General features: G+C 42.3%; 1 protein-coding gene across 1 annotated transcript in view; it reads left to right on the top strand.

Annotated features, from left to right (window-relative positions):
• The window catches only part of ptprn2 (protein tyrosine phosphatase receptor type N2), a 669,963-nt gene that overhangs the window by 557,964 nt on the left and 96,563 nt on the right, over positions 1-15,436 (top strand). The window contains exon 13 of the mRNA XM_078424921.1: positions 8,888-9,106. Within this exon, the coding sequence (XP_078281047.1) occupies positions 8,888-9,106 (219 nt within the window). The remainder of the gene's footprint in view (positions 1-8,887; positions 9,107-15,436) is intronic.

The raw sequence follows: 15,436 nt of genomic DNA, 5'->3' as shown, positions 1-15,436 counted from the left end.
TGGTCAGCTCTCTTGCCTGTTGATCCGAAGTTGGTGGGTTCAAGTTTTATTCCAAAGGTTTTGAGCTTGTAATCAAAGATGATAGTCCCTGCAGAGTACGAATGAGAGCCCTGGTCAATCTTTCTAGGGAAGTTAAATTAGGGCTCTCTATCTCTTCTCAGAAGTGAAGGTAAAAGATCCGACAGAGAAGCTGTACAGTATGTTCCTTCATCACACAAGTGCGGTATGGTGGCTCAGTGTTAGAGCTGCTGTCTCACACTGCCAGAGAGTCTGGTTCAATCCTGATCTCGGGTGCTATCTGTGTGGAGTTTGTACTTTCTGTCTGTGACCATATGGGTTTCCTCTGTATAATCCAGTTTCCTCCCACATCCCAAACAGGTTTGTAGGTTAAATGGCGTCTGTGAATTGCTCTCGTGTGTAGTTGGATAACTAGTGTGAACGGGTGATCAATGGTCAGCATGGACTCGGTGGTTGTCCATGCTGCACATCTAAACTACACTAAACCAGACTAGACCCATTTATTGGGGAAAAAAACTGCAGATGCTGGTTTAAATCGAAGGTAGATCACAAAATGCTGGAGTAACTCAGCGGGTCAGGCAGCATCCCTGGAGAGAAGGAATGGATGACATTTCAGGTCGAGACCCTACTTCAGGTCTGAAGAAGGGTCTCGACCCAAAACGTCACCCATTCCTTCCCTCCAGAGATGCTGCCTGACCCGCTGAGTTACTCCAGCATTTTGTGTCTACCTTCTAGACCCATCCTTTGTCCTCACCCTCGTTCTCAGGCTCACCCTCGTTCTGTCTCTTGCAGCTCCAGGCCTCATTCGCTCAGACCTGCAATGGACCTCAACTTTACTATATACTCTGTCAAATCCACATTGAAAGGGGAAGGATCCCAATTCAAAATGTCACCTAGTCATAAAAAAGGACACTCGAGTAACTCAGCGGGTCGGGCAGCATCCCCAGAGAACATGGATGGGTTATGTTTCTGGTCGGGGCCTTCCTTCAGACCTATCCTTATTCTCCAGAGATTTTGAGGTTTTGCTCGGGTTGCTGATAACATTGACACAAAATGCTGGAGTTACACAACAGGGCAGTTAGCATCTCTGGAGAGAAGTAGCAGCTGACGTTTTGGGTCCCAACCCGAAACGACCCCCATTCCTTCTCTCCAGAGATGCTGCGTGTCCCGCTGAGTTACTCCAGCATTTTGTGTCTATCTTTGGTTTAAATCAGCATCTGCAGTTTCTTCCCACACAGTATGAACATTGAATTCTTTAATTTTAAGTAACCATCTTACACTCACTCCCCTCCCCCCTCCTTCCTTGCCCCCTTCTTGCACCCGAGCCATCCTACCAGTTCCATAGTTCTCCACATTGTTTCTCTTGCGATCACACCTTCCCTTGCCAACTATGCACGTACCAGGTACCACGTTGCCTGAGGTCATAAGGTCATAAGGAATACAAGTAGAATTAGGCCATTGGGCCCATCAAGTCTACTCTGCCATTCAATCATGGCTGATCTATCTCTCCCTCCTCATCCCATTCTCCTGCCATCTCCCCATTACCTCTGACACCTGTACTAATCAAGAATCTATCTATCTCTGCCTTAAAACTATCATTAACTTGGCCTCCACAGCCTTCTGTGACAAATAATTCCGCAGATTCACCACCCTCTGACTAACGAAATTTCTCCTCAGCTTCCTAAAAGAACGTCCTTTAATTCTGAGGCTGTGACCTGTAGTCCAAGACTCTCCCACTAGTGGAAACATCAGGACTTTTGTGACTGGCATCCTGTCTTTTCTCACCTCCAGCTCCTCCCTTCACCCCCTATTTTCGGTCCGAAGAAGGGTCCGGACCCAAAATGTCACATACTTTTTCTCCAGAGATGCTGCCTGTCCTGCTGAGTTACTCCGGCACTTTGTGTCTTTCTTTGGTATGAACCAAATCAATCTGCAGTTCCTTGGTTCTGCATGCTGCATGACGTCCTGAGTCACTCCAGCAGTTTGTGCCCTATATCAGCTGCACCCTGCTCCTCAAATGTTTTGATTGTTGAACAGATCGCCTGAGATATTGCCAGCAGTCTGGGGTCAGGTTATTCTCCGACCATTTCAGCCTTGGGAGCAAGGAGCACCCGAAATCCCTCTTTGAGTTTCAAATGCCCTTCGAGGTTGGCGCAGATAAAGACGTTGTTCCTATTTCCGCAAGTCAATTGCCTCACAATACAACGCATTACTTTTACAAATGAGTAAGATCAAAGGGGTAGAGTGGGGCTGCAGGATACCAGGCACATGTGGTATTTAAGGGTAACATTGGCTGTAGGTGTTTAACAGGGTTTTTTTAAATCAATTGTGACGCTTTAAAAAAAAAAACCTTCATTAACACCTCCACCAATATAATGGAGAGATGAATGTATTAAATATTCACTTGCTGTTAATGTCAACTGTGATCTGCACCACTCAGTTTTTTTTTTAACGTTTGATTCTTATGGATTAATATCAAAAGCCACAACAAAGTGGAAATCACCTTCCACTGAAGCGGAAGGCTTGGTGGGGACTGGAGTGGCTACCAAAAGATGAACAATATGTCCATGGTCATCGAAAGACTCAGTGCCTGGAGGTGTATAAACGGTGTTAAAAATGAACACATGTCAGAAAAAAACAAGTGTGGGATTCGGGGCAAAGGTGATTAGGTACAAGCAGGATTCAGAGCTGTACGCATCCCGTGGGGCATTTCTTGCTAGCTAGTAGGATGCCCAGGCTGTATTTGCTTATTGTCAGGGAGAATGGGTATTTATTCACCCCCTCCACACCTGCCTTCTGAAATATTTTGACGAAGGCTGCAATGAAAAAAAAATCTCAATCAATTGCAAACATCTATTGACGGCCGATCACATTAATCAAGCAAATCTCGTTCTGGTAAGATCAGCCAAGACGCCAGCGATTGAGATCAATTGCAGTCTAATACTGGCAGTGGATTAAGGACGGAATAATTACCTCGGGGTTCTCCGAGGGACGTTTTGATTTGGGTTTGGTAGAATTAAAGCCGTAGGCCATGCTTGCACCTCGGTTTAAACTGCACCTTCTCTGGGGGCTGCTAGTCCCCTTCTGCAAACGGCGAGAATGGTGCGTTTGCGAGAGAGCTGGTTTTGTCGGGTCTTCGAGACTGCCATCTCCAGCTGTCACAGGAGGAAACAATAGGGGAAACGCAGAGGGAGGTGGCGGGGGGGGGTGGGATTGAATAGAAAGATAAACTGAAGAGCCCTCCCAAGATTTGTCATCTGTGCCTGACATGGTTTCTTCTTCGCAACTCACCCCCCCCCCGCACCCTCTCCACCAAACCTACCCCATCAACCTTCCTTTCTCTCCCTCTCCTGTTTGCTGCAGCTGCTGCCTTATGCAAGCTTGCCTACCCCAACCCAAAGCTAATCAATATGCTTTGTAGTCCATAATCACCTTTTCTTTTCGTACCCCTACCTCTCTGCCCGTGGACTGACTGGACCCATGTCCCGCAAGAGGGTTCATTTAGACCGAGGCTCAAATTTTGGCCAGGTCTCAGGCTAAACTCATGAATGGTGCCACGGGAACATTTAAAAACAAAACACTGAAGGGGACTTGCGAGCAGCTAACAACACTGGGGAGGGGGGGAGGGGGGGGGATGAAAATTGAGCGGAATACAAACAGAAGTCTCAAGCAGCTTTACAAATGAGTGACAAAATTGATATCCATTCGCATTCACACTCCTGTAAGGTTTATTAACAGAAAAGCTTCTTATCTAATTACTGTCAGCAACATGTGGAAGCATCACCATGGCGACCAGTAGATGTGATATGTGGTGTAGACAGGGGCTTTGGGGCTGGCCAATATAAGGAGGGGCTCGGACCACCACTCTGTGGTCAAAAGCCCATCACCCTCTCACACAAGGCCAGTCCTAGGACTGGGGGGCCACAGGAGAGAATCTTGCGCTTTCCCGTTTTATTTTTGCTTCCTCCTCCTCCGCCTCCTCCTCCTTGTGAAGTTCAAACCACTGCAAGCACTCCAGCGGAATGAAGCAAGGCAGCTGCTGGCTTCATCCCTGTGAAAAATGAATGATGGACGATAATATCAGAAGCTGGAAAGTGCAAGAAGCAAAAAAGAAATGAAGCAATCGGGTCAAATCTTCCCCCCCCCCCTCCTGGTTCTTTGCATTAAAAGGATAGCAGCTGAATATCTTTGACATTGAAAAATTATAAGCAATGAATTCAGGTATGTGGTATTTGATTCATATTACGATCAGGTTATCCCGGTTTTTGGTTAATTATCTCAAGCACCTTACGCTGTTGATATTTTGTCGATTACCTTGATTTTTTTTTAAAAACTAATTATTTTTTTTTTTTGCAAAGTGCCAATTCAGTAACAGTAACTTTCTTTGAACGGTAGAAGGTCCGAGTGAATTGTGTTTGCGTGCTTAATGATAATAGGGCTCTCACTTCCATCAATTTAGCATCAGTCAGTTGGCGTGGATGGGAGGTATTGGTGGGGGGAGTATGGGTCGGGACTGCATTTCAAAAGAATCTTAAAAGTAGCCTTGAGACGTTGGCACAATTGGGGACTTGTTTCGTGCGCTGAAAACGGGCTCGCACCACAACGCGACGTGGATGCCTCCGTAATATTTTCTTTGTTCATGTCTATAAGTTCATAATGTTGGAAAATAAAGCAAAAAAGAAAAGCGTGAGGAATAGTGTCATTTTTCCACTTACAGATGATGTGAGCGGCGGTGTTAAGGTCACAAAAAGATCACTGTGTCTCTTCATATGAATAGGTCTGTGCCTTTCGCTATGACCTTTCTCAGTGATTTGAATAAGCCAGACCTCCTTCCTTCTACCCTTTGTCTTTTTGATTTCTGTAATCCTTTATACCCTCACTCAAGAGAATAAATGTTTTAAATCCCTTGTCTTGGCAGATTTTTTTTCTGAAAAGGTAAAACTATTAAAACCGACCCCGTTCCGATTGATAAATTGACATCCCATTGTTTGGTGGACAGAAAAGAATAAACTCGCCCAAAATTAAAAGCAGAACACAGAGAACGCTCTCTGCTATTGCTTTGCACCATGGTAACATCGGAAAGTTTTTATTTTGAGAGGCAGGAGCGATAGGGGAAGGTAGGTGATCACTAGGAAGGAAAATAAAGAAAATAAACTTTGCAGAATTTTGGCATCACATGGCAATATCTCGGCGACTGTCAATTAAATACAAATTTGTATTGAAGAAGATGGTTTAAATATTAACTACTCCATCCTTTTGGCTACAATGAATGATAAATTTGCAAGTACAATTTTCAGAGATATAGCAGGACAATGGTGATCAGAGACACAAAGCTTTTTTTCTCTCCTGCAGTTTTAAATGACAATGCCTCATGTTTTAGTAATATCTTTTTGAAAGGATTTTGTAATGTCAAGTGTTAATACACGATTATTTCTGCTTGAGTGAATGCATTTAATATATTTTTCTTTTTTTTTTAAAAGCACAAAAGTTTAAATATGGATGGCGGGAGTTGAAGATTGGTGTAAAAAAAAAGCTTTAGGGGCTTTCCTTTGCAATTATTTGCTTCACCCTGAAATAGAGAAAGAGTAATGCGTCGTACTTAATTTATTAAAGCATATTGAGCTGTGAGAAAATGGTTGTGCCCATACATTTATATTTACCTTCTTCTAATCTACTCAAAAAATGGTAGAACTACATATTTTGCCTAAATATGTGAAAGCATCTCAAAATAGAGATCACACATCTGCCCAGAAGTAAATGGAAAAATTATTTCCACCCAAGATGATAAAATAAACCAAACTTGCAGAATTAATCAGTTTAACGCGTGGCCTCTGGTGCTGTTGGTGATGCAAGTTGCTAGCTTGCTTCCTAGACAGCTACATTTTAGACAGCTAAAATTATTTTCGCAACAATGTTATGTCTTAAAGAACAAAATCCGCTTTTTTTTTAAAACGTGCATGCATGTTTGAGGTATTAGTGACTGATTGAACATAAGGTTCACAATAGTAAATGAATCGCCAGCGGTTCCCTGATATCCTGAAGCAACCACGCTTGTTGAGTTTCTTTACGAACAGGCCAGTCTTCCCCTTGAGTCTGCAGTGCTACTTATTTAGACCACAGCTAAACAGCACCTCTGCTACATTTATTCACCTTCCACTTGGATATCTTGCTCCTGCACATCTGTGACCCTTAGTCCTAAAACACCATTTCCCCCAATCTTCCACAGCTTTCTGGGACTGAGGATTCATGAAATCCACTACCCTTTGTGTGAAGAGGTTCTTCGTGATTTTTCCTTAAACAGGCCTTGCTCTCATTTTAAAATGATGACCCAACTCATTAATAACCCTCTATGCCAGAGGAAGTATCTACCCCATTAGTATATGTATCTACCCCATTAAATCCCTTCCAGCATTTAAGCAGCATTAAATCTTTGCATCAGTTTATAGACCCAGTTCCACAGGATTCTTTCTATACCGTAACATTGACTTCCTGCTTGAATATTTTACGAAAAAAAACACATATTTGCACTGCTATGGATTATGATGAATTTCTAGTCCATCCCAACATTTCTTCTTTTTAATCCTTTTAACTGAACTTAAAATAACATTTCATTGATAATTCAGATTCCAACTCCAGGGACGAGGATTGCCACTGAATATTAACTACCACCAAAATTTTAATCTACTCAGTAAAATGCCATTTGAATATACCCTCTGATGCAGTTTATTTTAAAATTCAACAAAAAAAACATCAAGTTTGGATTTTATTTCGAAAAGACGTGTTAAAATGATCATGTCAGGTCAAGAACTGATCTTTGAATATTGGAGGCCAAATTGAATTTATGTTTAAATCTTAACTTAGCGACTGTTCAACATTTAGCACACAATCTCTATCGCTTCAGAGAAGGTACCAGCCCAGGGCTTTCCAGGAGACAGTACTCTGCAAATCACTAAGACATATTCTTTGCGGCTCAACTGTAAATAATCTCAAGTCAATTCTTCCTAATATTCCCAAGACCATTTACAATTTCAAAATGTTGAAGAATAAAATAATTGACTTGAGTCAGCAGATGACACACTTAAACATGTCCCTTCCTCACCGTCTTACATGGTGTACCAAAATTCTTTAATCACAGAACAGTCAGGATGTGAAGAATATTTCATATCAGGTGTTTAAAAGGAGAAGCAAGATGTTATTAACTGAGGAAATATCTTCCATGAATTTCCATGTGATGTTAATAAAGGGATTGCAGCCCACTCCAGATCACACAGATGTATTTATGTTGTTTCTCTTCTTCTAATTGCACTCAAAATTAAAGTGCTTGGCGTTTTTCTTTCCCCTTTGTACGTCCCATGCAAGAATAGCTAATTAAACTCCATCCTTGCTTGATGCAAAATCGTTTGAAACAGCCACACTCACAAAAAAAAAGGATCCTCTCCCCACCCACCACTCAACCCCCCCTCCCCCCCCCCCAATTTTTTTTTAAGCATTCAGTCTTATTGAGAATCATGTGAAGGTTGCTCAAAGGGAAAGATTGACAGCGCTAATTCAGGGCTTTTATCGCTCTCATTTTGCTGTTTCAGATGAATGTAAGTCAACCAAGCAAATCTATTAAAGGAACAAAATCTTTTGAAATTTTCACGCATTTACCAGGAGAAACGTTTTCTTCTTGTTTTAATCATCGGTATCAGTGAACTTAACAGGACAGAAATTCTTCTCAGGTGACAGTGTCAAGCAGGCAGTATCAAGTGGACTAGCCCCTCATGCACAGCACCTCATATTTAATTTCTACTGAATACTAACTAGACCGGAATTAAATATTTGATGCTGGGCCCATTTCGTTTGCCCAACACCGCGACAAACTTCTATCCCCAAAATAATTTCTAAGTTAAAACAAACCTGGAGGTGAAAAGTATAAAATATGTTTGGGGGTCTTCGTTTAAGGGGCAGCTCTGCTCCACATCGACCAGCCATGAATAAATATTTTTACTAAATATATATATGTAACGGCGCCGGGGAAGCGAGATTTGAAGAACAGATACATTCAAGGGGGAAAAAAACATTTTTGAATGGCTTAGCATGAGGCTCCTCCTGGAGGTCACCACACCTCAATATCCTTCTCTGTGGTGTATAGTCAAAGCAGGAAGATCTTGGAGCCTTTATTCAGCGTGAGCTTCCCATTAACTTGTGCCTCAGTGGCAGCGACAGCTAATCCCGTGGACTGAAGGCAAGAGGCTAATTAGAGACAAGCTCCAACTGTCGAGCCTACTGATAATTGCTCGGTGGCCTTTCTGGTGAAAGGAACTAAAATGGACTGGGCTTGAACCAGCTCTCTATACTTTGCTTACTAGCATAAATTAGAAGTTGGCTGCATGAATGCAAGCAGAAAATTACGAGCAGAATAGTAGTGATAATGAATAGGTTGGCTAAGCTTTCAGGAGTTAAATTAAAAAATCCATTTGTAACCAAGTGCAAATGGGTACTAGAAAGAGTCTTAATTGTTCCCCATCTTGCAACTGCCGTGCATGGGTTTAAATTAATTTCTGTCGGCAATAGCAAGCAATTTTTTTTACGCTCCTTGTTTTCTTTTTGTTTTGCTTCTTTTTAAATTGTTATTAATATAACTAATGATTAATGTTGACAAGGACGAATTGCAGTGGAAAGGAATAAACCTGAATGTGGCTAATGCAATCTTTTATCGGAACAAACATCACACCCCAACTGATCTCTGGATTGTTCTGCAAATGAAGCGTATTTTTTTAACCAACTTCTCTTTATCCATCCTCCCTCCCCCCCCCTCACTTCCTTCCCCCTCGCCCCCCCCCCCTCACTTCCTCCCCCCCCCCCTCCCCCTCCCATCCCACTGCAGAAGAGCAAGCTGCGTGCATCCCCTCACTGGGCCATCGAGGAGGACTCGACCAAGTTTATTGTCTTAACGATTATCTCCATCGTCTGCATCATCGGGGTACTTGTTGCATCAGGGATCATCTCTTGCCTGAGGCATCGTCCTCACCACAAGCTGAAGGAGAAGCTGGGCGCGCTGGGACATGATGCCACAGTCAGCTCAGATGCCACCAACGCCTACCAGGTAATGATTATTTTTACTTGGGGTCTGAGCAGTCATGCCTGACTCGTAACCCACGTTTAGATGGAAGAAATGACTGTTATTCCCTCATGCATTGCACCTGATGGCAATCGTTTTGCAACGGAACTTAAATAACATTCGACTTTTGTCTGGCTTTTATTATTTTCAGGTCAGCTCAGGACTGAGGGACAGGTTAGAGCAGCGTTTCTCGACCGAGGTTCCCCAGAACCCTAGGGTTCCGCGAGAGGTCGTTAGGGGCTCCGAGAGGAATAGTGATAAATAGGCTAATCATATATAAATGCACTTTTGAGTCATTTTTGTGTTTAATTTCACGATAAACCTGAGGAAAAACGCAAGTTATTTTTTGCTTACACCAGTTATCAGAAAAATATATTATTTTTGCCTTATGAACTTTAGGTTTGTGAAAGAGAAAGAGATTAATAAAGATATATAATAATTTTTATATGGGGATCCGTGAGACAAGAAAATTATTTCAAGGGTTCCGCAAGGGTAAAAATGTTGAGTAACGCTGGGTTAGAGGAACAGGAGGTCAGGTAGCAGGACTAGTTAGTTTAGAGATACAGCATGGTGACAGGCCCTTCGGCCCACCGAGTCCGCTCTGACCAGCGATCACCCGTGCCCTACATACTAGGGACAATTTGCAGAAGCCAGTTAACCGTCAATACTGTACGTCTTGTGGGAGGAAACCGGAGCACCATGAGAAACCCATGGGGTTACAGGGAGAACGTACAAACTCCGCACAGACAGCACCCATAGTCAGGATTGAACCAGGGTCTTTGCAGCTGTAAGGCAGCAACTCTACCACTGCGCCACCGTGCCACCTCCAGCACAATCAGAGCAGCTCTTTAATGGAAGAAGTGACTGTTCCATTGTACCTCAGGCCCATGATTTGCAATATCATTTGATTTTGTCTGTCTCTTAATATTTTCAAACCTGCTCAGGATTGAGCGGACAGGTTAAAGGAACAGGAGGTCAGGTAGCAGAACTAGTTACCACTCCCTCGTGCACTGCCCCTCTGCTATCAACAGTAAACCTGAGCACCTACCCTCTTCTAACGCAACGTAGAAATAAAAATCCCTCAAGTTAACATATTAACATCCATAAAATGGAAAAATGAAACTACATGCTAATGTTGTTGTGGAAACTCTTCCATTATTTGTACTCAGGCTTAGATTGGATTCAGGCGTAACTTTTGTTGGATTATTTAATTGCAAGGATCAGAGTCATGACACTAGAAGGGAGGTAGGAGGAGGTCTCTGTCTCTGGTTTACCTGACTGTACAGCAGATGGCATTTTAAATTCACCTGTCCAAACTGCATTACAAGGCAGGTCTTCACCACAAGATTGCAGAGTACTGAAGTTTTGCAGATAATCATCTCAATCAGAAATGGTCAAAATTTGGTCTTGCCTGTGGTGTCACAGAAGTGAATCCGAAAAGCACAATGACTGTCGTGTTTTTGAAAGAGTAAGCCAAGAATGTACAATTGATTAGTTTAGTTTAGTGAGACAGCGTGGAAACAGGCCCTTCGTCCCACCGAGTCCATGTCGACCATCGATTGGGATTGAGTGGGAAAGATAGATCAGCCATGATTGAATGGCGGAAGTAGACTTGATGGGCCGAATGGTCTAATTCTGCTATTAGAACTTATGAACTTATGACCAGCCATACACTAGTTCAATGTTATTCCACTTTCGCATCCGACACACTAGGGGGCAATTTACAGAAGCCAATTCGTCTACAAACTTGTATTAGTCAAGTTTTCTGAGCATGGACTTGTGCTAAGCATTTCCGAGTGTGTCAAGAGTCGTCTGAAGAATGGTCTTGACCCGAAACGTCGCCCATTCCTCTCTCCAGAGATGCTGCCTCTCCCACTGAGTTATTCCAGCATTTTCTGTCTATCTTCTGTTTAAACCAGCATCTGCAGTTCTTTCCTCCACGAGTGTTTTTATTGCTATATGCCCCGAAACAGAACAATAAAATTATTTCTTGCAGCAGCACAACAGTTCATAGTAATTGGGGATGGAGGGGGAAAACCAGCTCCCCAAACCAATAGACTGTGCCCACAGGATCCAAACCAATGAAATCAGTGGCTAGAACAAAAAGGAACTGATTCATCAGATAAGACTTTCCTTTCCATTCTGCCCAATACACAGTGTTGATGATAAGCAGAGAGCATTGTTTCCCATTTAGCGGAAACTATGATTGGAACGATTACGTTCACCAACCTATTTTAAGAGAATGAGTCCGATCATTTAAAAAATAGTTATATGACAAAAAAAAACCAAGAGTAGCATTCTTAGTGTGGGCAATATATTGAAAATAATCAATCCGAAAGAATGCTCCTTGAAAGCTATCAACAAACATTATAAGATGCAGTAGAACCAAGCTAATACATTTTCAACAGATTCCCTGGTGGAATTTCAGTATTTAATGGGAAGTACCTTTAGTGGTTTAAATTCCCTCATCTTCCCATCCAAATCAATGAATGAGAACTGGTTATTAGGAATGGGGTTATTTGGAATTGGAAAGGAGCAGAATATCTTAATGTCCATTAATCTTTTTATTTCCCATAATACCACGGATCACCAGGAATTTGAATGTAGTTATAAGCTGGTGTAGAGCAGTTTATCATTTATATTGGCAATCACCACAGGCTACCAACTGCATATGGGCAATGCTACCTCTTTTTCTTACACAGGGGTGCTTGCATCAGCTTGGTTTCTCAGGTGTAGACAATAGCAATAATACTCCTGCACATCACACCAACATGAAAACCACGTATCGTTAGCTATGCCAACAACAGTTCCTCACTTAGGATACGAGAGATACTCTGTGAGTACCTAATAATTCGACAACAAGAAGAAGGGCTCATGTTCATATGCCGGCCATCATTCCAGACATCAAGTGTGAGAAAGCTCCAAGCCGTGAACACAGCCGCAGATTTTGTGAAAGGGCAGACTGGGTTGGATAGTGCAGTCGCTTCCCATTTATGGAGACGGCTGTGTCTGCTTGATGTAGTGATCCAACTTCGGAGTAAGTTGCTGAAAATCTGCATGGGTGCTCGATTTTTTAAAAAGAACTGTACCATTAGATGTGTAGGAAGGAACCGCAGGTGCTGGTTAAACCGAAGATAGACACAAAAAGCTGGTGTAACAGCGGGACAGGCAGCATCTCTGGAGAGAAGGAATGGGTGACATTTCAGGTCGAGACCTTCTTCAGACTAGTCAGGATGATACATTCAAAGGGAAGGCTGAGGCCATAACGATGTTGCAAGATTATTTTCATTTGGTTAAAATGTGTATTTTAAGGCTGCTGAAAGAGTTTAATGGAGACATTTTAAAATATGGACTAGGATATGTATCAGATTTCCACGTCATTTAAACATACCCTACACATTCACGCTCTCATTTTTATCATGAAAATTTCTATTGTATATCTGCCTTCATTAATTGAATTGGTAATTAAACATTGTTTCTCCGTGTTGGATTTGTTTAAGTTTCTACATGTGACCTTACTGCCTTTTCTCCTGAGGATTTCACAGTTAAATCCATATTGATTTTATAATGAGCTCAAGTTGAGTTAATAAGGAAGCAAATCTTATATTTAATGGATAAATGACAGCCATTGGTGAACTGAAATGGTTGTTCAGGCTGTGGAAGGAGCTGAGGGGATGGCTTTCAAAGACATTGGTAGAGGGAAGAGGAAATGCATGAGCTAGTAAAATAGAGTATCTTCTTTGCACCCGTCACATCCTCTCATTAGTTAGTGATTATCAATGCAATGTTATACCTAGAACTGACATTCAATGGCCCTCAACAATAACTCAGCTATTGAAACTCAAAGGGTGCCCCTCAGGCTCCTATTAAATGTTGCCCCTCTCACCTTACACCTACGTTTTTTTGTTTTTTGGGATTCTCCTATCCTGGGTAAAAGACTCTGCGCATTCATCTGATCTATTCACCTCATAGCGACACACAGCAAGCCCTTCGGCCCAACTTGCCCATGCCAACCAAGATGCCCCGTCTCCGCTAGTCCCACCTACTGTGTTTGGCCCATATCCTAACATTTTCCTATCCATGTACCTGTTCAGATGTCTTTTTAATGTTGTGATGGTACCTGCTTCAACTACCTCCTCTGGCAGCTCGTTCCGTATACCCACCACCCTCTGCGTGAAAACATTGCCCCTCAGCTTCCTATTAAATCTTTCCCCTCTCACCTTAAACCTATTTATTACTGGATCAAATGGGCTAATCAGCTAAAGCAAGCTGAGTGTTTCTTCAACACTTATGACAAGGTTGCATTTGTGTTGGATATGCATTACTTCATACAGTATTGAGCCAGACAGAGCAGTAGACCGCTAATTTGGTCTTTGACTTTGACTCAATGAGCTGATCTCAGGGGTAGAAGTAATTAGGATGCCACAAGTGACCATGGTACTTTCAACTTCGACAAGGGAAAGCCTTGTTGGCCCTGAATGATCGATGCCAGCTGCTGGAACAATAGGCAGTGGATGAACACAGAATCAATGTCAGTGATGCAACCTAACACTATGCACTGTCCATATTCGCACATGATACATAGAGTCGTGCAGCCCAGCTCGTCTATGCCGACCAAGATCATTTGCCCGCGTTTGGCCCATATCCCTCTACACCTGTCCTATCCATGTACCTGTCCTAGTGTCCTTTAAATGCCTTTATAGTACCTGCCTCAACTTCCTCCTCTGGCCATTCATTCCATATTCCCACCACCCTCAGAGTGAAAAATGTACCCCTCAGGTTCCTGCTTTATTTTGCCCCTCCTTAAACCTCTGTCTTCTGGTTTTTGATTCTCCTATCCTCGGTAAAAGACTCTGTGCATGCACCTGAACTATTCACCTCATGATTTTGTGCACCGCTATAAGATCACCCCTTAACCTCCTGCACTGCAAGGATTAAAGTCCTAGCCTGTGGGTGGGTAAGGCAAATCATGGCTGCCAATACACACCAGGGCTACCATTGTATATCATCACCGCTGAACTTTCAGAACTGTGCCTGCTAATTTGAGAAGAGGGGAGGAAATTGCAATTAAAAAGCATCTAATGCCAAGGTGGTTTTAGATTCACACAAAAGCAAAAGGCCACAGATCACTGGATGTCTGAAATTAAAAGAAAAAACTTGTAGATGATACTCAGCAAAAACTTGTAGATGATACTCAGCAAAAACAAAGGGTTAATGTTTCTTGTCGGTGACTTTTCATCACTTTGTTAACTGGTTGTTTCTGAAAACATTCATGGCTTGACATTAAAAGAAAGGTTAATTATTTGTTGATTATTTGGTTTATTATTGTCACGTGTACCGAGGTATGGTGAAAAAAACATGATTTTGCATGCTATCCAATCAAATCAGATAATAGTATTTAGAAATACAATCACGCCAACTCGAGTACAATAGATCAGCCCAGTTTAGTTTATTGTCACGTGTACCGAGGTACAGTGAAAAGCTTTTGTTGCGTGCTATCCAGTCGGCAGAAAGACAGTACATGATTACAATAAAGCCATTTACAGTGTATAGATACATGATAAGGGAATAACGTTTAGTGCAAGGTAAAACCAGCCTGGTCTGATCAAGGATAATCCGAGGGTCACCAAAGAGGTAGATAGTAGTTCAGCACTGGTTTCAGTAGTTTCAACTCTCTGGTTGTGATAGGATGATTCAGTTGCCTGATAACAGTTGAGAAGAAACTGTCCCTGTAGATCAAAGAAAAATATACAGAGTGCAGAATATAGTTCTCAGCTGTATAGTGCACCAGTTCCAGAGATTAGGTCCAATGGCTGCAATAGAGTCAAGGTTAATCGGACTGTACCCTGGCTTATGAAGCACAATAAGAGAGGCGAAGAAGCTGTCCTTGAGTCTGGAATTTTTGTAAAAACTATAATGCAATAAATTAACTGTTAATTATTGCTGGATTTGAAAAGCATAAAGGATCTTGCCTGCTATCCCGCGTCCTTTGATACGATACGATATGATAGAACTTTATTTATCCCCGGAGGGAAATTGGTCTGCCAACAGTCATAAAACACAAGAAGATACATGAAACATGACATTAAAGTGATGGAGTTGTCCTCAAGTCACAGCATGTTCGGTTTCAGGGGAGGATAAGATTGAGCGTTACTTTGATTTAGTTTGAGCACACTAGTCGTAACTCTTCAGGAGTGAGAAAATAATTAACAACTGGAGGTGAGTGGCCTTGGTGGGGTGTTCTGACCATGGTCCCATCAATAAATCTACTGCTCAGACTTTGAAGATTTCAGTCTCGCAACCTGATTTAAACCA

The sequence above is a fragment of the Rhinoraja longicauda genome, chromosome 2 (genome assembly GCF_053455715.1).
Source record: "Rhinoraja longicauda isolate Sanriku21f chromosome 2, sRhiLon1.1, whole genome shotgun sequence".
Classification (NCBI taxonomy): domain Eukaryota; kingdom Metazoa; phylum Chordata; class Chondrichthyes; order Rajiformes; family Arhynchobatidae; genus Rhinoraja; species Rhinoraja longicauda.
The sequence above is the reverse complement of the archived record's forward strand: the minus strand, read 5'-3'. Positions and strand labels throughout refer to the sequence as shown.